This window comes from Peromyscus leucopus, chromosome 18 (assembly GCF_004664715.2).
Source record: "Peromyscus leucopus breed LL Stock chromosome 18, UCI_PerLeu_2.1, whole genome shotgun sequence".
Lineage (NCBI taxonomy): Eukaryota > Metazoa > Chordata > Mammalia > Rodentia > Cricetidae > Peromyscus > Peromyscus leucopus.
The window spans coordinates 12444065-12466991 of NC_051078.1; the positions used below are offsets into that span (position 1 = coordinate 12444065).

Below are 22927 nucleotides of genomic sequence, written 5' to 3' on the forward strand. Positions count from 1 at the left end.
GTCCATCTTCCCAAGGCTATTACAGGGTTTGTTGTTTTTTATCTCAGTTACTCCTAAAACTCGTTGGGGAACAGTGGAGTCAGTCACTGATGGCATGACTGCTTTATTGTACTCTGGAAAGGAAAGGTTAATACATTTTAGGAACGAAGGATTTTCTTGATGGGCCTCTGCGTCAGCTGGGATTCTTTAGAGGGGCAGAACTGACAGAGAGGGTTTATTAGACTGCTTACTCAGTAGAGCCAGGGTCGTAAGTAGCTCCACCAGTGACTAGCTTTCTGCTGGAGAAGCTTCCAGAACCCAGTGGCTGCTCAGATCCTGAGGCTGGGTGCCGCGGCTGCAGGCCTGGAGATTCCTGGGAAATCACTGGTCCTCAGTCCAGGCATGGGGAAGGCTGAAGAAGCCAGGTTCTGTGATGTCAAAAAGGGTGGTAGCGGGGTCTGCATCAGTGGAACAAACCAGTGAAAAGGGGAAGCCGACAGACACACCACCAATGCCTTTTCCTGAGACTTCCTGTTCAGGCCAGGGTGCCACCCTTGTAGCTCACACTGTAAAGGTCAAGTTGTAAAGATAACATGTTATGAAACCGTGAAGAGCATAAGTCAACTCATACTTAGTAGAGAGACGAAAACATTAGTTTCTCCATATTAATGTAATACATTTCAACTCTGATCTTGAAATAAGTGAAAGGGCAAAAAAAAACATCAGCAGAGAAGACAAGAGTTCAGAAGTGGATTTGGTTACTATATGACACTGGCATCAAACACAAAAACCCACCGAGAAGTTCAAGACCGACAAGATGGTTCAGCAAGCAAAGGCTGCGTGACCTGAGTTTGATGCCTTGGACTCCTGTGGGAGAGAAAGAACAAAATTGTCCTCTGGTCACCACACGTGGCTGTGGCAAGTGTGCACCATATATGAAATGTGTGCACACAAAATGAAAACCTCTGTGTCGTGAAAAAAAATGACTTCCAAATTAATTTAAGCAGTAAACACCTTGGATGTCTATGAGATTGAGAGTAAAGACTAGAGATCAAGGGAATCTTGGCTGATTCTTTTTTTTTTTTTTTTTTTTTTTGGAGCTGAGGATTGAACCCAGGGCCTTGTGCTTGCTAGGCAAGCGCTCTACCACTGAGCTAAATCCCCAACCCAAGCTGATTCTTAAAATAAAATAGTTAAATATATACTTAGATAAAATATATAAATCTTAAGTAAAAGGTACTGCAAAGCCAGATCTAGAGAAATAAACTACAAGATAAAAAGATAAGTAACTGTAAAGTATTAAGAGTTCTTAGGTTCTTATTAAGGGTTGACAAATTCAAAAGAAATACATAAAAGCTAGAACCAGACAGTTGAAGGCAACAGATGTAGATCACTTGTGGGGCATACAACCTACAATCCTCAGCACTGGGGAGGCTAAGACAGCCTGGGCTTCCAAGTGAGTTTCAGACCAACCTGGGCTACAGACCGACCCTCTCTAAAAACACAAAACGAGTTAGAAAGAGATGGCTCAGTAACCAAGAGTGCTTGCTCCTATGGAGGACCCAGGTTCGATCCCTGCACTTCCGTGGCAGCTCCCAACTGTGACTCCAGATGGAGGGGACCCAACACCCTCTTCTGGCCTCTGTTGGGCACTAGGCACACACATGGTGCACATATGCACACATAGGCAAAACACTCATACACATAAGTAGATCGAAAAAATAGAAACAAAACAAATTCACTTGGCCCCTAAACAGGTGTTTTAGCTAGTAGTCACAGAAATGCAAATTAACATGGATACTCGGGAGCTTAAAGTATGTCAGAAGACTGCAAGGCAGGAAGGACACTGCTTCCTGAAGTCCCCAAGGTTAGAGCACAAGAAAGAAGTTACGCTCCTGGTTGGGAGTGTGAGAGAAATTTAAGTAAGCCAGAAATCGGAAGCCATCTGCAAATATTTAAAATTGAAGACTCATTTGGCCAGATGGTCTTAACGTCTGTACCAAGAGAGAAAAAGTCATATACCAAGATGATTAGGTGTAGCTTGCCATCGTGTAGAAGGAAAGGCCTTGTGTGCCTACCAATGGGAAGAATAATTGAACACATCATGATTGATTGGTACATACTGCCTGCCAGCCCAGCACTCCAGAGGAGGAGGTGGGCTGATTGTAAGTTCAAGACCAGCCTGGAGAGTTCAGATAGACAGATAGGCAGATACAGACAGACACACACACGGGGGTGGGGGGTGGCAGTTATGTTTAAAGGTTGATTCACAGTGGGGCATGGTGGCACATGCCTGTGACCCCAGCATTCTGGAGGCAGAAGAGAATTACTGCTAAGATGGAAGCAGTCTGGACCACAAAGTGAGTTTCTGGCAAGACCTTGTCATTAAAGAAATGATTGATTCAGAGGAGAGATCATGAAGTATTGGGAGTTTAAAAGTAAACTTTCTCCAGAGGGAGGGGAAGTGGGGGAGGAAGGAGAGTGTAGCTAGAGTTTTCCTGCCTTGCCCACAGTCAGGACAAATCTCTGTCACCCGCCAGTCCCACAGCCGCTCAGACCCAACCAAGTAAACACAGAGACTTATTTTGCTTACAAACTGTATGGCTGTGGCAGGCTTCTTGCTAACTGTTCTTATATCTTAAATTAATCCATTTCTATAAATCTATACCTTGCCACATGGCTCGTGGCTTACCGCCATCTTCACATGCTGCTTGTCATGGCGGCGGCTGGCAGTGACTCCTTCCGCCTTCCTGTTCTTTCTTTTCTCCTCTCTGTTGGTCCTGCCTATACTTCCTGCCTAGCCACCGGCCAATCAGTGTTTTATTTATTGACCAATCAGAGCAATTTGACATACAGAACATCCCACAGCAGGAGAGGGTGTGTGTGAGAGACCTGACCCCTGGAAAAGGTGCAGAGGGAGACAGAAATAAAGGAAATCCAGATAGGACAAAGGTGTTGTGTGTGTGTGGGGGGGGATAAAACCAAAACTCATGAAAAAGTGTTTTCTGAAATGTAGATATTTTTATTTATTTTAAAATGAGTTTTTTGGTTTTTTTTTTTTTAATTTTTATTTTATTATTATTATTATTTTTTTTTTTTTTGGTTTTTTCGAGACAGGGTTTCTCTGTGTAGCTTTGCGCCTTTCCTGGGACTCACTTGGTAGCCCAGGATGGCCTCGAACTCACAGAGATCCACCTGGCTCTGCCTCCCGAGTGCTGGGATTAAAGGCATGCGCCACCACCGCCCGGCTAAAGTGAGTTTTTATCATTATTTTTTTTAAAGATTTATTTATCTATTATGTAGACAGTATTTTGCCTGCATTATGTCTGCACACCAGAAGAGGGCGCCAGATCTCATTACAGATGGCTGTGAGCCACCATGTAGGTGCTGGGAATTGAACTCGGGACCTCTGGAAGAACAGCCAGTGCTCTTAACCTCTGAGCCATCTCTCCAGCCCTTTAATTTTATTTTTATTTATTTATTTTATGTGCACTGGTGTTTTGCCATGGGTGTCGGGTCCCCTGAAACTGGCATTACTGGCGGTTGTGAGCTGCCATGTGGATGCTGGGAATTGAACTCAGGACCTCTGGAAGAGCAGTCAGTGCTCTTAACCTCTGAGCCATCTCTCCAGCCCAAATGTAGATATTTTAAAAGCTGTGTTGTCATGTTTTCCTTTTGAGATGAACTCCATAGATATCTAAATGTCATTATTATCTGTAAATATAGATGTGGGTATGTGGACAGTGACATGCTTCTAGAAGCTGCAGAAGCAGTAATATGGATAACTAGAATATATTCTTAATGTTATGTTATCCTTAAGTAAAAATAATTTTAAATTTTACAAAGAATGAAGTCAGCATTGTAACTTCATAATTTTTTTTAATCTTTCAAAAAGCCAAAAGAATTTAGCTTTCTGATATTACCTGAAATTCAGCCTTTTTATACAGCTAAAGAACTCAGGTTGGCTGGGTGGTGGTGGAGCACACCTTTAATTCCAGCACTCAGAAGGCAGAGCCAGGTGGATCTCTGTGGGTTTGAGGCCAGCCTGGTCTACAAAGCGAGTTCCAGGACAGGCACCAAAACTACACACGGAGAAACCCTGTCCCGAAAAACCAAAAAAAAAAAGAGGAAAAAAAAGAACTTGCGTTGATCTTGTGAAGGACGGAGAAGCAAAGATAGTCCCTTAGGGGTATGAGCTTTTCCTAAAGATTAAACTCAGTCATTTCAATTGCAAATAGGGAGCCAGGATGCGTGTTGAGGCGCACATTTTTCTTCCTGTCCTCTTGCAGAGAGCGGCTCAAGCTTCCACCCGAGTCTGCAAGGACAATGTTCACAGGGGTCTTCCTTAGCATCCTTCGAATGGCCAAGACTCAGGTCCCATCTTTTTGTGCTTTGAAATACACTTCTATTTTTAGAAGCCACATAGTTAGATGTCAGTAAATTTGCAACTCAAAATATGCTCACAAGGGATTTTTCAAGTCAATTTCTGCTCCTGATTTAGAAAGTAAATTGACTTTTCTCTGTCTGTGGCGCTGAGGATTGGAGCCAGGGCATGACACTGTGCTAAGCCACTGACACTGTGACCTCAGCCATTAAGAGTGTGTCCTTACAAATTCTCTAGAAGGCATAATCTAAATCCTGAGCCCCTAAGAATACACTTGCATGAGTTCTCTAGAAGGTATTTTACTATTGACAAAGACAACCTTATGTGTGTAGTAACATCTACTTTTCAAAGTATTTGTTACATTGTTTCTCAAAATGTTACTATCCAGAGGCCTGGAACCATAGATAGCATAGCTCTGCGTGCAGTGTACCTCTGGAAGCTCTTGCAGAAGACCCAGGTTCAATTCCCAGCACCCATGAACCACCTGCAACTCCAGCTCCAGGAGATCTGACGCTCTCTTCTGGCCTCCACAGGAACCCGGACACACATGTGTATGCACACCACACATAGAATCTTCTTTGAACTTCTCATCATATCACTTATTCGGGCAATAATGTGTGTTGGCTCTCTCCTTGCACCTCGATCCCCATCTATCTCACCCAGCCTGTGCCTCTGAGACCTGCTTGGTGCACGCTTTTAATCCCAACACTCAGGAGGCAGAGGCCAGCCTGGTCTACAGAGCAAGATCCAGGAAAGGCGCAAAGCTACACAGAGAAACCCTGTCTCGAAAAACAAAAAAACAAAAACAAAAAAAAAAAAAATTCCACTGAGTTGAGTCTCCTGAGATGAACAACCTTTCTCACAAGTGGTGGTGGTTTACGATGCCTTCACCAAGTAGCTCAGGCTGACCTTGAACTTGTAACCATCCCTCCTCAGCTCCTGAGGGCTGAAATGACAAGCCTGAGCCACCACTCTGGCTTCACCTGATGTTTTTGTCATGGTCGTTTTTGTTTTAGGGTTTTGTTGTTGTTGTTGTTGTTGTTTGTTTCCTCTCCTGTGTTTGTTTGAAACCGGGTCTCATTGTACCCCTGTCTGTCCTGGAACTTGCTCAGTAGTCTAGGCTGTCCTTAAATTCACAGAGATCCTCCTGCCTCTGCTGCCTCTTGAACACTGGCGTTAAAGGCGTCCGTCACCATGCCCATCCTCACCTGTGTTCTTAAGAGCACAAGGGAGCATCTGCTAGATTCTGCTACAAGTGCCAGAGGAGCGATACCCTTGGACCAGTCCACTCCCCATCAAACCAGGCAGAATGTCACCAGGTGGTGACACTGGAGAGCAGAGAAGAAGAAGAAGAAGAAGAAGGAGGAGGAGGAGGAGGAGGAGGAGGAGGAGGAGGAGAAGGAGAAGAAGAAGAAGAAGAAGAAGAAGAAGAAGAAGAAGAAGAAGAAGAAGAAGAAGAAGAAGAAGAAGAAGGAGAAGAAGAAGAAGGAGAAGAAGAAGAAGAAGAAAAAAACCTGGATGTGACTTCTTTTATTTCCTGATCAAATTTGTATAAAGATGGCGCCAGCCACCTTCACAGAATACAATCCAGACAGAATAAAAGCCGTCCTAAAATTCTAATAAGTCAACCAAAAAAATGTGGCCATGCATTGGGTTTGCAGGATGCCTGTGTCTGCAGAGAAGTACGCTAAGAGAAGAACACGGGTGCTGAGCTTGCAGTCGTGGTTTTGTGGTTTAGCTAGAGAGTGTCCCGTGTAAACCGGAGATAACGATCCGAGTGTCTCAGGTGCTCCTAAGATCATCTCCGCTATTGATGGCGGCTGCAGTGTCTGTAAAGAGGGGTCACTGCCGATGATTTACTCGTCTGGCAAGGCTTCACACTTCCTTGAAAATGTCACCCCAAACACACCGTGCTTAAGGCACCAGAGGCACAAGCACAGTGCGAAGGTGCATTGAAACAGCAGCACAGCCAGATCTTATGGAGGCATTTTCTCAACTGAGGTTCCCTCCTTTCAGAGAACTCCAGCTTGTGTCAAGTTGACACAAGCTAACCAGGACAAAAGGGTTTGTTTCATCTTACAGTTTACAGTCTATGATCCAGGGGAGCCGGGGAAGAGTCTGGAGACAGGAGCTGAGGCAGAGACCGTGGAGGAACACTGCTCACAGTCAGCTACTGTCTCTTTTAGGTGAACGTCACTTTTTATTTGTTAATTATGTGTGTGGGTGAGTGCAGTGCCTGTGGAGGACAGGAGAGAGTGTTGGATCCCCTGGAACTGAAGTGACAAGTGATGAGGAGGACGAGGCAGGTGGATTGCCATGAGTTCAGGGCCAGCTTGGGTGACATTGGGACTTACTAGCTGTCCTGGCATACAGTGATACCATATCCAAAAAACACAAAAGAAAGGAACATCAAATGGTACTCGATTAATATGCATACCTTTAATGTTTTTACTTATCAGTAATTACGGCCTGGCTTGGGGGCCATATACTTATAATCCCAACTGTCAGCTATAGTCTGTCAACTTTCCCTCTTCCATATGAAATTCAAATAAAACACCTGAGTTCCAGGACACACACAATTTACATTCCGTGTATAAATATTTTCCCCTCTCCTGATCATAAACTTCTTGGAATCTAACTATTTTTCCTATATCTTTTGCTACCCAGTCTGTCAAGACCAAAGTTGTAGGTATCTACCAGATCCCAATGTAGCCCTGAGCCTTTCTCAGGGTGAGCTTTTAAGCACACATTAAAAAAAAAAAAAAAAAAAAAAAAAAAAAAAAAAAAAAAACATATCCTGAGTAGATGTACTTCAGTTAACAAGAACAGTTAGCCAGAAGTGTAACTACAGAAGCCAAAAAGCAAGGTTGGTACACTTAGACACTTCCCCAGGACTATGGATTTTGATGAATTAAGTCTTTGTTTCCATTTTGCCTGGTGTTGCTGTCTATGTGCTGAGTTTTATGGCCTGAGTGGCACTTTCATCATGGAGTCAGATGTGCTAAGTTCTGGAGGCCTACTAAGGTCTGGGGACCTGTCTCAGTTAGGGTTTCTATTGCTACGAAGAGACATCATGACCATGGCAACTCTTATAAAGGAAAAACATTTAATTGGGGCTCACTTACACTTTCAGAGGTTCAGTCCATTATCATCAGGGCGGAACATGGCAGCATGCAGTCAGACACGGTGCTGGAGAAGGAGCTGAGAGTGAAGGAACTGCATCTTGGTCCGCAGCCACAGGAAGTGAAGTCAAACGCTGGGCGTGACTTGAGCATATATGAGACCTCAAAGCCTGCCTCCACAGTGACACACTTCCTCCAACAAGGCCACACCTACTCAATCAAGGCCACGCCTCCTAATAGTGCCATTTGGAAGCCATTTTCTTTCAAACCACTGCAGGGTCTGTTATAGTATAAGTTTTCTTTTCTTTTCTTTTTTCTTTTCTCTTCTTTTTTCTTTTCCTTCCTTTTCTTTTTTCTTTTCTTTTCTTCTTTCTTTTCTTTTCTTTTCTTTTTCCGGAGCTGAGGACCGAACCTAGGGCCTTGCGCTTGCTAGGCAAGCACTCTACCACTGAGCTAAATCCCCAACCCCTATAGTATAAGTTTTACAGGTTCCTCTGAAAAACATTCACAGCTGAGCTCTACTTTGCTTCAGGTTACTGATCGATAGCTAACTATTTGGTGTATGGGGAAGCTGGTTGTTTTGGATTTTGTTTGTTCCTTGTTTCTTAAGTCGGCCACACACAGCCATGCCCGACTCTTTTTGCATGACTGCAGGAGATTAAAGAGTGAACACGGGGAGGGGGCGGGGGGGGGAGGGTGCATGGAGAGATGGCTCAGCGCTTAAGAGCACTGGCTGCTCTTCCAGAAGAGCCGGGTTCAATTCCCAGCACCCGCATGGCAACTAACAACTGTCTATAACTCCAAGATCTGACACCCTCACATAGACATGCATGCAGGCAAAAACATCAATGCACATAATAAAAATAAATGAATTATTTAAAAAAAAAAAAAGAGTGAACATGCTGCTTCCGCCCCCCCCCCCAGGCTCTGTGGCCCAGATCCGAGCACAGTGCCTGGCTCTTGGCAGGCAGCTAAAGATTTATGAATGGATAAGCAAAGGATTCTTTTGGAGAAGATCCATTGATTTTCTTTATACGGAGGACAAAAAGAGAGCTTGCAAACATGTATAGTTATACATGTAACATGTTAACTATACTGAACTCTTCAGACAGAAAAAAAAATTCTGCTAATGTCACAGCATCTCAGAAAATACCTCTAACACCTCCAGCACTGTGTATCAAGTCTGATGTTGCCCAATAGGCTGGTAATCATTCTAGAGTTGGGTCGGCGAGATGGCTCAGCAAATACAGGTACTTGCTGTAAAACCTAATGACCTGAGTTGGATGCCCAAGGCCCACATGGTGGAAGGTGAGAACTAACCTCTATAAATTATCCTCTGACTCTTTACACACAGACCATGGCATGCACTTATATACAAATAAACAAATACGTAAATAAATAAATCTTATTTTTTTTTAAAGCTGAAATGATGAATCACGGGAAGATTGTGTTTGTACAGGCCACTATGTCACAGATACTACAGTGCCTCGTGCTGTTCCAAGTCCTTACATACAGATCATCCAGTCCTCCTAATAATCCTATGATCTGGTGATTTCAACCAAAAAGAAAAAACTGAGGCGTGCACGGGTGGCCCTAACAACGCAGCTGAAACTGATAGAGCATCGGATAGGTGACCCTAGGCAGCGCAGCTCTGAAGTCTGAGCTTCCGGGCATTTGTCTCTGATGGTATTTTTTATGTTTTGATCTCACAGCCATCCTAAGAAAATACATTCTCAGACTGAGGGTGTAACTCCGTGTTAGAGCCCTTGCCTAGCATATCCAAGGCTGTGTGGCTTAGATCCCCAGCACCAACCATGTATATCAGGAAGCCTGGTGTCCAAGACTGTGCTCGTAACCTCCAGCAAGCAAGCTTCCCGCCACGAGATAGCTCCGTGGGTAGAGTCCTGGTCAAGCAAGCCCGAAGATCTGAGTTTGATCCCCAGAACTGATTCCACAAAGTTGTCCTCTTTCTGCTCATCCTGTCTATCCTCAGAAGGAGTGAACAAAAATGTCTCAAATGGCCATTGAATGTTTGGGGAACCGAGACTGAATATGGCCAGAATTTAAAATTGGAGGCGGAGATAAGTACAAGGTGGTATCAGGCAAATAAACCCGAATCAAGCAGCCTGGAGTTAACCTTGCCATGTGGAGGAACCTGGAGGGAGATTGATGCTCAGAGCAGTGTGGCTAGAGCACTCTCTTGGGAGGAGAAAGCAAGAAGTTCAGCTTGGGCACTGTGATGAGTTGGGACTAATGGGGAAGCAACAGCAGTGGAACGCATATCAGAGATTTGGTAACAAAACAGAGAAAACCAGCCGGGCGGCGGCGGCGGCGGCGGCGGCGGCGGCGGCGGCGGCGGCGGCGGCGGCGCGGCGGCGGCGGCGGCGGCGGCGGCGGCGGCGGCGGCGGCGGCGGCGGCGGCGCACGCCTTTAATCCCAGCACTCGGGAGGCAGAGCCAGGCGGATCTCTGTGAGTTCGAGGCCAGCCTGGGCTACAGAGTGAGTTCCAGGAAAAGGCGCAAAGCTACACAGAGAAACCCTGTCTTCAAAAACAAAAACAACAACGAGAGAGAGAGAGAGAGAGAGAGAGAGAGAGAGAGAGAGAGAGAGAGAGAGAGAGAGAGAGAGAGAGAGAGAGAACCATTCTGCTGACACCCGGGTAGAGTACTAGGCAGAGCCTCCAGCCTCATGGGACTTCCGGTTCTATTGAGGTTACATTCCAGACTTACAGGAGGTGACCTTCTGTCAAAATGGAAACTTTGGGAGAGTTAAGTTTGGCATTATGTTGTCTGGTGCTGATGTGCAATATGTCCAAAGGGGCAGCTGTGTGTGTTAGTCTGAAAAGCAAAATCAAGGCATTATCTGGAGACTCGAGGCAGTTAGGGCTTAAGATACCGGAGAGTTGAGGGCTAGGCTTGGTTCTGGTCTGGAAAGGAGTATTTAAAGGAAGGGCAGACTTCCTCAGCCCGCAGAGGAAACAAACCAAGAGAAGCCTGGGCAGCAGGAAAGGCCATTAAGCAATCATGGCGGCTCATCGCAGGAGAGGAAGTAGGCAGATTGGCCAACGGCGGTGTCGGGAGCTCCACGGGGAGAAAGGGAGAGAAACCTGCTGAGCCCACTGGTGACCTCGCCTCGGACAGTTTCCACTCACGGTGTAGGGTGAAACCAGAGTGCATTGAGGGGTGAAGAAACGGTAATGGAAACCAAAGGAATGTTACCCTCGAAGTATTCAGCCCAGTTACCAGAGCCGTAGCTGAACGAGTTCTGATATGAAAAGATGTTCGTGCTAATCGAATCAACAACTTATGAAACAGTGTATAATGTAATCTCTACTGTTTGTTTTCACTACGTAAACAAGCCAATACAAAATGTGCTGGCATAAACAATAATTAATTCTGTCAGTTAACTGCATTCAAGTGGCGGACTTTTATTTTGTTTGTTTTTGAGACAGGGACTCACCTATGTAGCACAAGCTTGCCTAGAAGTTACAGTCTTCCTGCCTCTCCCTCCTGAGTGATGGGATTGCAGGGTGTCCTACCATGCCTGACTTTGGGTGATCTCCATCAGGATATCTCCTGGAATTATAGTCACAGAGAGCTGAAGGGGTCATAGGAATCTCACATTAGTTCTTCGGCTTCTGTGTATTTCCCTATTTTCTATGAGAGACAAAACATGTATTCATACTAAGAAAACCATTTGGTGGCTGGAGGGATGTCTCAGTGGTTAAGAACTCAGTACTGTCCTTCCAAAGGACCCAAGCTGGACTTCCAGCACCCACAGCAGGTACCTCACAACTACCTATACTCCAGTTGTAGATCCGAGGGCCCCTGGCCTCCACACATGTGGTAAACATAAAGTCACACAGGCAACAGCCAGCAGTGGCACACACCTTTACTCTCAGCGCTCAGGAGGCAGAGGCAGGCAGATCGCTGTGAATTTGAGACCAGTCTGATCTACATAGTAAGTTCCAAGAAAGCCAGAGCTACATAGAGACCCTGTCTCAAAAAAAAAAAAAAAAAAAAAAGCAAAACACAATGTGGTGATATTTTATCTGTGTAATAAAGCTTATCTGAGGATCAGAGGAAAAAGCCAGCCATTATAGTAAACATAGAAGTCAGGCAATGGTAGCACAGGCCTTTAATCCTATCACGCGGGAGGAAGGGATCCGTCTGGATCTCTGTGAGTTCAAGGCCACACTGGGGAACAGAGCTAGGCATGGTGACACACGCCTTTAATCCTAACACCAGTTAACCATAAAGGTCTGGAGGTCTGTACAGACAGACAGGAAGTGAGAGAGCTGGGAGGAAGAGGAAGTGATATAGCTGGGCGGAGAAAGGAAGTGAGATGGCAGAAAGGCATATAGGCATGGGTAGACAGGAAGTAGCTCTCTTTGGAGACTGAGGGCTGGTGAGGTGAGGTTTGCATGTCTTGTCCTATTCCTCTGGTCTCTCAGGTTTTAACCCCAATATCTGGCTCTGGGTTTTTTACTAATAAGACCTTTTAAGACAAAACCATGCATACCATAAACTCATACAGTCATACAGCACACAAAGACATAAATAAAAGTAAATCATTTTTAAAAAGAAAATCACTAGTAGCAATTACCAAATCAGGCAGGAAAAAAAAAGTTTAGCTAGGAAAAGATGGGAGAGGGAAAGAAAGGAATGTTGGATTCAGCCCTAGTTCCCAGACTACTGTTAGGGTCCCATAACCACCATGATAATTAACCACCTAAGCCTGGGACTCTACGAGATCTGGGAGATCCAAGAGGACAGAGCTGCAAAATGGAGGGCAAGGTGTTCGGAAGAAGAGAGGATAACAACACTGATGACTTGCTCATTGGTAGAAATGCTTCTGCTAAAGGCCCTGGGCACGGAAAACACAGGTCTCCCCAGTGCTGGTCTCGTTAGGAACCATCACTGGACAGGGGGACCAGCTTCCCAGGCCTACGGGAAGTACATCAAAGGCTGCACAGAGGCACTCAAGACAAGCTAGAAATATAGAAGCCAGAAAAAATAGTGTGTGTGTGTGTGTGTGTGTGTGTGTGTGTGTGTGTGAGAGAGAGAGAGAGAGAGAGAGAGAGAGAGAGAGAGAGAGAGAGAGAGAGAGAGAGAACACGACTCTAGATAGCACAGCTCTGGCTGGCCTGTGACTTGCGAAATAGACCAACAGACTGGTCTCAAACTTCAAGTACTTGGGATTATAGGCATGTGCCACCAAACCCAGCTCTAACTGTGCCATTCTGTCAATATTGATGTGATGTAGGCGTATTGTGACTGGGTGAGCATTTTGTTTTAGAAATGTCAGAGAGCAAAACCTCAACATGAATATTAAAGACCTAATTGACTCTTATCAGAGACTCATGCATTGGGCAGCAACCCACACACAAAATGGAGGGAAGCTCAAAACCCTGCAGAGGGGCTGGCTTTATAAACCGAAAAGGGCTGAATAGGGCAGAAATAGAAAAATAAATTGAGGGGCTGGAGAGAGGGCTCAGCGGCTAAGAGCACTGATTGCTCTTCCAGAGGACCCGGGTTCAATTCCCAGCACCCACATGGCGGCTCACAACTGTCTGTAACTCCAAGATTTGACATCCTTAAACAGACATACATGCAGGCAAAATACCAATGCACATAGAAATATTAAAAAATAAATAAAATATAAAGAAAAAAAGGGAGTCAGGCGTGGGGGCACACACCTTTAATCCCAGCACTCAGGAGGCAGAGGCAGGCGGATCTCTGAGTTCGAGGCCAGCCTGGGCTACAGAGTGAGAGCCAGGAGAGGCACCAAAGCTACACAGAGAAACCCTGTCTTGGCAAACAAACAAACAAACAAACAAAAAACAAACAAACAAAACCCCAAAATTTAATTAAATAATTACTGGAAAAGTGGATTGGCTATTTCAGAGTTACTTTTGTTGCAGAGGTAAAATGGAGTGGACTACCTTATCCCGTTTACTCAGGTAGCCTGGGTAACTGCTGACTACCACTGTAAATCTCCTGGCCTGCTTTGTTTTGTTTTGAGGGTTTTCATTTTTATTTATGTGTGTTTGCGTCTCTGTATGTATCCATGAGTGTCTTCAAGACTAGAAGAGGGTGTGAGATCCCCTGAAGTTACAGGCAGTTATGAGCTGCCCCAATATGGGTGGTAGGAACTGAACTCAGGTCCTCTGGAAGAGTGGCAAGTGCTCTTAACCACTGAGCCATCTCTGCAGCCTCTGGCCTGTTGGTTTGTTTGGTTGGTTGGTTGGATTTTTGTTGTTGTTGTTGTTTGTTTTTCAAGGCAGGCTTTCTCACTGAGCGGTGGTGGCACACGCCTTTAATTCCAGTACTTGGGAGGCAGAGGCAGGCGGATCTCTGTGAGTTTGAGGTCAGCCTGGCTACAAAGCAAGTTCCAGGACAGCCATGGCTACACAGAGAAACCCTGTCTCGAAACCCCCTCCCACAAAAAAAAAAAAAAAAAAAAAAAAAAAAAAAGACAGTTGTAGTTGGTTTTCTCCTTCAGAACTTAGATCATTAGGCCTGCGAGGCAAGCTTGCTTACCGGCTACCCTTCTAACACTAATTTTGTAATCTGGTCACTTAATAAAGAATGATTGCTTTCAAATTGGAAAAAAAAAAAATAACGAACTGAGTTCTTCAGGCCCTGAATGCTACTTTTTACCCAGATAGCATTTTGAATTAGAAGGGAATACTATATCACTACTTTCTTTCTTTTCTTCTTTCTTTCTTTCTTTTTTTTTTTTTTTTTTTTTTTTTGAGGCAAGGTCTCAAGTAACACATGTCTGCCTGCCTCTCATGTGGTTTGAACTGAGGATGATCTTGCCCCCTGCCTCCACTTTCCTCCGTTCCCCCCCCACACACACACATGACTGCTCCATTAGGGGTAAGGTTTTTATTGTGAGTAAGAGAGGGAAGGATCCAGAGGTGTCTGGGTGTCTGGATGAGTCCAGAGCAGAGAGAGAGAGAGAGAGAAACAGACTAGACAGGGCCAGGCCTAGGGAAGCCAGAGATGGAAATAAGAGTCTCATGATGGGAGAACAGAGAATAGGAATTAGTGCAGGGTGGGGATCATGAGGAGGACAAAGAGCTAGGGAGCGAGACTCCTTTTGAGGACAGAAAATCTCAAGTTCCTGAGGGATGCTGCCTTTTATCTAGCTGCCAGAAATCCTATGGTTCAACCTGAGCTCATTTCTAGACTTAACAGAGGGCCTGAGACCTCTGAGATGCTGGAAAAGGTAAGGTCTCCATGTCTAAAACTTTAAAAAATTATTTATTTATTTATTTATTTATTTATTTATTTATTTATTTATTTATTTATTAAGTCAAGGTCTTATTCTTAGTTCAGCCTGGCTTCAAACTCATGGTGATCCTCCTGCCTCAGCCTCCCAAATGCTGGTGTGTTACAGGCGTGAGAGTCCATGGGGCATTTATGCATTGCTTTTCGATTTTTAAAAAGATGGCTGTTTCTGTAAAGGAACCATAAACAACAATGACAGGGAACAACTTCAAAACCCGCCCACTGAGGCTACACCCCAAGCCCCCCGAGACAGGCACGCTCCTGTGGAGTGTCGCAGGCCGGACTCCACGCAGGAAGGCCGAGGTGGGCTCCTTCCATCAGAATCCCAGAGTCCAGTTCATCGACCTTAGTTCCCTAAGCTGGACGCTCCGCCCAGACCACGCCCACGAACGTCGCCCCGGGCAACGCGCCAGGCCCCGCCCCTCACCCCGCCCCTTTCCCGCCGGCCCGGCCCCGCCCAGCCACGCAGTCCCGGACTGGCACACTTCCGGGCCTGCGCTCTCTGGGCCTGCGGCTGTGGGCGGAAAATCACGCATGCGCCAAGTGGGAACCCTGTTTCTCCCTGCTCAGTCCTTGTCGCAGGGGGGGGGGGCTGGCTCCTCGAGGGCCCGCTTCCGGGGCGAAGGGTGTGCTTCCGGAGAGCGGGAAGGCTGAAACGCGGTGGCCACCGGGTTGCAGTCGGATTTGCAAGGTTCTCAGGTGGAGGAGGCGGCGGCCATGGACAGGTCAGCCCTGGCGGGGGACGCCTGGACCAAGGCTCGGTCTGGGCGGGACGGCGTCGGTGACGCTGCACCTCCGCGGGGAGCGGAGCGGGAGCGGGAGCCGAGCGGCCCCATTCAATCCTTCCGTCTCCCTGCCGGGGGTTTGGCCGCTCGGGGAGGAAAGGCGATTTGGTGGAGGTGGAGCCGGGAGGCAGGGGCTGCAGATCCCCGCGTTCCACGCCCGGGCTCCGGGCTCCGGGCTCCGTTCCCCGTTCCGCTCCCTCCCCGCCGTTCTTCTCTCCGAAGTGGGCGGGGTAGGTGGCGCTGGGCCGGCGTTGGAAATGCTGCTCACTGAGCGGCAGCAGTCCGAGGTCGCACACCGCCGCCGGCAGTCGTCAGTAGCAGCCCTTGACATCTCAGTGCAGACTGAAAGCGGTTTTCATTGTGGCCATTCATTCATACCAGCGGTACGCAAGTGGGCTGTCACTGGGATCAGCCTAGACGAGCCAGCGCCAGGTAGCTGGTTTTCTCACGTGATCAGGTGGTTATGTTCGCCCTGCGACGAAGAGGGGGTTATTCACGTCCCTTGGCATAGGCGGAATTGATTGTGTAATGAAGACAGCCAAGTGGTGTAACACACTGTGTTATATACTGTGCGGCGTGAAATTAGACGGAGGAGGTGTAAGATCCGCCCGTCACAGGAGTGTCAGGGAAACCTGTCACAGGTAACATGCTAGCTGGTCTTTTGAGTAATGATAGCACATTATTATTAATACGGAATACATTGTGCTAGGTTTATTTTGGTGTGTTCCTTAAAATTTAAATAGTGCATTGAGTCTTAGACCTAACCTATGAGGATCTGTACTGCCATCCTTTTGTCGGGGAACAGGGAGCCTGGAAGAGATTAAGGAACCAAGTTATGGGGCTGGGTGTACAGCTCAGTGGTAGAGTGCTTGCCTAGCAAGCCTGAGGTTCTGAAGAACAGGAGAGAGAGAACCAGATTACCAACGTGGAACTCTATATCTCCATAAAGCTGTTTGATGAATAACTTATGTAGATGTACACCAGGTGACAAGGGGCACATGCAGACCTCTGTAAAAGAAACATACTCAGAGGTTTAAAGTTATGAAAAGTGTTCACGCTTGGAGTGGCTGAAGGCTCACAGCAGTCTGTCTGTGGGTGAACATCATAGGCTGACCTAAATTGGGATGTGTTGTAAATAATATGCTGAAAAGTATGAATTGATTCTTTAGGCTATGGGGAGTTATCTGAAGATTTCAAGTGGAAGAAAAGCATGCTAGTTTGCTGTTTTAAAATATTAATCCGTACGGTTTAGTTTGTAAACCTTCAGGTGACAGTGTTGGAGGTCTGGAGCACTGTGACTTCAATAATACCAAGACAGAAGACATACTTAGTGTACACTGGGGGAACATCACTTGAAGGGTTGTTTCTCTAATTTACTAGAATCCCTTCTTCCCACCAAACAGCGTACGTAGTCCTCACAAATTTGAGTTTTTTGGCTATATAACGATGTTTTGGTCAACAAACAGACATTACATACAACCCTGGTCCCATATGATTATATTGCCTATTGACATGACAACTGGCTTAGTTTGTATGAATGTATTGTATGATGTTTGCATGAGAAGCAAAACACCTGAAGAATTTCTCAGAGCCTGTTTCATCTTTCATTTGGTTTATTTTTGAAGCAGGGTCTCACTCTGTATCCTGGTTGGCCTGGAACTTACCACGTAGTTCAGTTTGGATTGCAGGTGCAAAGTCTGGTTCAGCACCTATAACCTATAACGGAGCGAACTCATCACTGTGTTTTAGAGGCTGCAGAAGTCTTTGCAGAGGATTCTGCAGCTAAGCAGCTCCTTGACCCACTGCAGGAAAGATTACCTTCAGGAGGCAGTCGCTCTAGTACAGATTTCAGGTTCGGAAGTAACTGTGTAGGAAACAAAACATTATGGCACTAGGAAGTGAGAGGCAATTCACAGCCGAGCATCGAGTGGGATTGAGAGGAGCGAGCAAGACTTAGCTTGGCTGTTGGAGTGACCTGCCCCTTGACTGACTCAGGATCCTTTGCTTTAACTATAATGATAAAGTTTTTTTGTTTTTGTTTTTGTAAATGCTAAGAGCTAAATTATTTATATACTGTTTGTTTTAGGAGTAGCTTTGGGGAGATGTCATCCCCTGTGATCCGGGAGGCAGAAGTGACACGGACCGCAAGGAAGCAAAGTGCTCAGAAACGAGTTTTAAGTATCCTTTGTCTTTGAAGAATTGTACACATTGCAGAATGCTTTGAATCAGTGGTGCAGGATTTCCTTTGAGGCACTGAACATTAACTGTGGTAAAATTGGTTCATTACCCCCACAGGTGTTTTACTTGGTGGGCACGCCCTCTCAATGAACTTCAGTGAGGTTAAGATGTCTGTGTCTCTGAAAGCATGTTCTGGTTCCCTACTAGTATGTCATGGTAGCTAACTAGTAGTCAGTATATATTATTTAATTCTGATCTGAGAAATTAAGGACAGAGGGAATAAACAACTATGTACCCAGAAAAGGTGGTGGCGATAAAATGCTTTGTTCTTGAAGAAAATGTATTCATGCATCTTGTGTATGTAATAATCTGTGGTTAACATTAGTGATTTTTTTTTTCTCTACATGGAAAACTTTCCTTAATTCTTCCTAAGTTCAGGCCAACCAAGATGAAAATTTTGGTAATACTACACCAAGAAGCCAAATTATTCCTCGAACTCCAAGCTCGTTTCGACATCCTTGTAAGATTTTTGTTTCTGCTTTGAAAGTATTTAATAGAGTAGTAGTCATCATACCAGCTAACATTTATATAATAAATAAAATAATAATAATATATGTGGCTACAGTATTAGGAAGTAAGCATACATGATAATGATTACAATTATCTGAACTCTTAGGAACAAGGACTGTACTTTATATCAGTACATAGTAATGGTGACATACTGTTACCTGCTTTTCCAGACAAGAAGGCGGACTTGGAGGAGCCGGTGTGAAGGGGTTAGTGCTGTTATTTACACAGTGGAAACAGAACTCAAACAACTGTTTGCTCTAAAGTGCAGGCCGACTAACTATACTGCACACCTCAGTGTGCTCTCTGAAACGAGACAGTGAAGGATCTGCTGACTGGTGCCGCCTTGGCTTTCAAATTTTGTCTGTGCAGTTACATTTATATTGAAAGTATATTTTACAGTTAAAATTTTTTAGTCAGTATGATAAGCTCAATTTCAGAAAAAAAATTAATTCTTCATAACAAAAATTAAAGTGTTTGACTGTGTCTGGGGGATTGTGTGTATATGTGCATACAGGAGTACATATGTGTGCACATGTCGAGTCTACAGTTGGACCTTGGGTATTTTTCCTCAGGAGCCGTCCAGCCCTTTGAGGCTGGTTCCCCATAGGGACCTAGAGCTTTCTGATTAGTCTGGAATGCCTGAGTAGAGTTCGGTGTCCCGTCTCCTCCCCCGACTCTGGGGAGTCACACAGCGTGCGCCCCTGTGCCAGAGTCTCTTACGTAACACTAGGGACCAAACTCAGGTCCTCGTGCTTGCCCACGAGCACTTTACCGACTGGGGCAGCTCCCCCGCCCCCCTGCACCCTGGAAATATATTTCGTTGCTGGCCTACATGCTTTGTATTGATGGTTCCTGACCTTTCATTGTAGTTACCCCACCAAGCCGAAGCCTACTCAGACACCCAGATATTTCCTGCATTCTTGGAACAGAAGGGAGGTCTCCCCGGCACACACAGTCTTCTGGATTCTTGGGAAATCTATCCATGGTATGTATAAATAAATGCACTTTAATACTTGGCTTAAAAGCCTTTTAATGAAAGTCAAAGTTAGAGTCATCATGAAAGTAATTTGGGGTTGTGTGGAGTGATAGGATTGGTTAGACATTTGAACAACATCAAATGTTGGAGCATGTCACGGCACGGAAAATGATAGCAGTGACATTGAGACAGGTAAATTCCCAAGTCTGACTGTCTGCGGACCAAATGAAATGCATTCTAAAACTGTCGATGGCTGTTAAAGCCAGTCCTCTTTTGTTGGTTGGTTGGTTGGTTTCGGTTCTGGTTTTGTTTTTTGTTTTTTTTTTTTGAGATAGGGTCTCACTGTGTAGACCAGGTTGGCCTCAAACTCACAGATCCACCTGCCTCTTCCTCCTGAGTGTCTGCACCACCACACCCGGCTGTTTTACAAAGAAGGCTGAGGGATGGCTGGGGTGTAAACTGCTTGCCTCACAAGCATAAGACCTGAGTTCAGATCTCCAGCAGTAATGTAAAAGCTGGGTAAAGCAACCCTGTAACCCTAGACCTGGGAGCTTGGGGTACGGGGGCACGGGCAGAGACAGGCGGAACCTGGAATTCACTGGCCAGCCAGTCTAGCCGAAGCAGTGGGCTCCAGATCCAGTGAGAGACCCTGTCTTGAAAATGAGGCTCAGGCTCGGGCAGTGGTGGCTCTCGCCCTTGATGCCCGCACGCAGGAGGCCGAGGACTGCAGAGTGAGTTCCGGGACGGCAGGGCCACACAGAGAAGCCTGTCTCAAAGAACAAAACAAATAAACAAGAGCGTGACTGTTAAAAGATGAGAGACATGGTAAGGAAGAAGAAGACTGTCTACCTGTGGGATCTGACGGTAGGCGGGATCCGAATTGAATTAAAGGACCCATCTGTGTCTGCCTCTGAATTGATTCCTGGCTTTTGTAAGGAAAACCCTCTTTCCCCATATGGTGACTAGAGCCGTCTGTGTTGTAAGAGTACAGGACGCTGAGTCCGGCTTTTCTACTCAAGGTGGAAGAGAACATTGCAGGAAAGGATGAGAGAGTCTCTAGGAGTACCATAGTCACTGTGGTACAGTACTGAAAACAGCAGCAGAAATGTTGTGTACGCTGTAATGCGCAGTGGCTTCACCTGGTTATTAAATATACCAATGAGGAAAAGAATGCATTGTGTCGAAGAAGCAAACAAAAACTACTCTCAAGGCATATTTAATTCCAAAATCAAAATGGTTCTGGCTTGGACATTGTGGTTTATTAAACAGGCCTGGAGATTTTTATGTACATATAAAGATATCTGGACTAGCTCTTTCCTGAAGGGTAGTTCTACCTTTTAACTTTGCTTTGTTAGAGGTTAAACACACCTCCTTTTGGGGTGGGGGTGGGAGTCAGCCTGGGTCTCAGTGGTGGTCTATGCCTGGTATCCCAGCATGCGGGAGGTACAGGCAGGGGGATCAGAAGTTCAAGGTCATTCTCAGCAACCTAGTGCATTGGAGGTGGGCTTGGGCTACATACATGAGACCTGTTGTAAAACAAAAAAATGTTTAAGCTAAAAGAATCATCCTCAGGTACTGGATTTGGGGAGATAGATGGCTCAGTGGTTAAGAGCATTGACTGCTTTCCCAGAAGACCCAAGTTTGATTCCCAGCACCCGCATCTTGGCTCACAGCCACCTCCAACTCCAGCCTAGAGGATCCAGTGTTCTCTTCTGGCCTCTGAGCACCGTGCACAAAAGTGGCGTGTAGACCCACATACAGGCAAACACATAAAATGAAAACAAAGCTCGTGGCTTCCTTAACAAGATCACAGTCTTTCAAATGAAAAACATGTGAGATGGAAAAGCACTGTATCATTATTAATTTGCTTTTTAATGACGATGGCGCCATTGCTCTCCTTTCTCCTTTAAGGTAACTAATCTGGACGACAGTACCTGGGCAGCTGCATTCTCATCGCAGCGTTTAGGGCTCTACACAAACCTGGAGCCCCACAATGTGACCGAGGACATAAACCTAAGTGCTGTTATGTTACGTGAAGACGACCCTGGAGAGGCTGGTAATTGGCTTGGGGATTTAAGTGGATTATTACTTCGTTGAGATCAAAGAAACCTGTTCCTGAACATCATCATAATGTGGCTTTTTTGCTGATCATAGTAGTACAGGCCTGTATTCTAGCACTTGGGAGGCAAAGGCAGGTGGATCTCTGCGGGTTTGAGACTAGCCTAGTCTACATAGCAATTTCCAGCCAGCCTAGGCTAGATAGCAGAACTCTTTCTCAATAACAGAGTGTGCGTGTGCGTGTGTGTATCAGACTGCTAGTAAACATGGAGAAATGTAAACACACTCAGGCCCTTGGGCACAGTAGCACACTCCTGTGATCTCGGCACTTCAGGGAAGAGGCAGGTGGAGTCTCATCTGTGTGTGAGGCCAGCTGGACTACGGAGACCCTGCCTCGGGGAAATACTGCATCGCTCACTTTCATGATGTACTTAAAGTGCTTAACTCACAGATACGAAGTAGAGTGATGGTTACCAGGGGGTGAGGGAGAGATGGGATGGAGGGCTACTGATTGGTTACAGAGGTAAATTTTACAAAAGGAAGAGTTCTGTGGATGGGTTTCCTTCCGTACAGGCAACACCACAGCGTGAATGTGCCTAAAGCCACTGAACAACACTGTTAAAAATTTGTAAAGTTTTGTTGTTTGTTTTTGAGACAGATCTCTGTGTAGCCTTGGCTGTCCCAGAACTCACTAGATCAGGCCGGCCTTGAACTCAGAGATCTGTCTGCCTCTGTCTCCTGAGTCCTGGGATTAAAGGCATGTGCCACCACCGCCTGGCTAAAAATTTGTAAACTTAAAAAAAAAATTTTTTTTCTGTGTATGAATGTTTTGCCTGTGTGTGTGTGTGTGTGTGTGTGTGTACCACGTGAGTGCTGGTGTTCTTGAAGTTCAGAAGAGGACAGTAGGTCCCCTGGAGCTGCAGGTACAGATGATTGTGAGCCTCCATGGGATGTGGGTGCTGGGAACCAAGCCTGGGTCCCCTGCAAGAACAGCAAATGCTGTGGACCACCGAGCCATCTCTCTCCAGCCCCGAGTCACTAGTTCTTAAAACGACGGTTGTGTTGGCGGGAGGGAAAGACTTGTAGCTGCTCTGTGGGTTTTAGACCAGTGGGATTTCTGGAACTGTCGCTCACTCTTGCTTCCTCGTGTCTCCTGTGTTGCAGCCTCCATGAGTATGTTCTCTGACTTCCTGCAGTCCTTCTTGAAGCACTCTTCCACCACAGTGTTTGAACTTGTAGAAGAGTACGAAAATATCTGTGCTAGTCAGGTAATCGATTCCATCCATGGCTGGGAAAGTTCAGTGCTTAGATGTTAGTCTGCTAATCCCCGTTCTGTGCTTACTGGGTTGCATGGTGGATGGGCAGGGGAACTGGTCAGAGGGTCTCTGCTTTTTACATACTCCGGGTCCGTAGACTCTTATTTGGAGAAAAAGAGGAATCTGCTCTTGAAAAAGGAAAGTCTAGCCGGGCGGTGGTGGTGCACGCCTTTAATCCCAGCACTGGGACGTTGAGGCCCGCCTGGTCTACAACGTGAGTTCCAGGACAGCCAGGGCTGTTACACAGAGAAACCCTCTCTC

The 22927-nt window shown here is 45.9% G+C and overlaps 1 protein-coding gene and 1 non-coding gene across 3 annotated transcripts in view; one reads left to right on the forward strand and one right to left on the reverse strand.

The window, feature by feature from the left end:
- Positions 1-1072: 1072 nt before the first annotated feature.
- Positions 1073-1145, reverse strand: Trnaa-agc. The gene has a single exon. It is a non-coding gene; the product is annotated as a tRNA-Ala (tRNA).
- A 14194-nt stretch (positions 1146-15339) lies between these two features.
- The window catches only part of Nup107 (nucleoporin 107), a 43576-nt gene continuing 35988 nt past the window's right edge, over positions 15340-22927 (forward strand). Inside the window, exons 1-6 of one of the 2 annotated variants that reach the window (XM_028869631.2) lie at positions 15340-15508; positions 17655-17746; positions 18180-18266; positions 19186-19301; positions 21204-21348; positions 22515-22618. In XM_028869631.2, the coding sequence (XP_028725464.1) occupies positions 15501-15508; positions 17655-17746; positions 18180-18266; positions 19186-19301; positions 21204-21348; positions 22515-22618 (552 nt within the window). In that variant the 5' untranslated portion in view covers positions 15340-15500. Of the gene's footprint in view, positions 15509-17654; positions 17747-18179; positions 18278-18429; positions 18447-19185; positions 19302-21203; positions 21349-22514; positions 22619-22927 lie in introns of those variants that run through there. The other variant, XM_028869632.1, reaches the window with a different exon arrangement.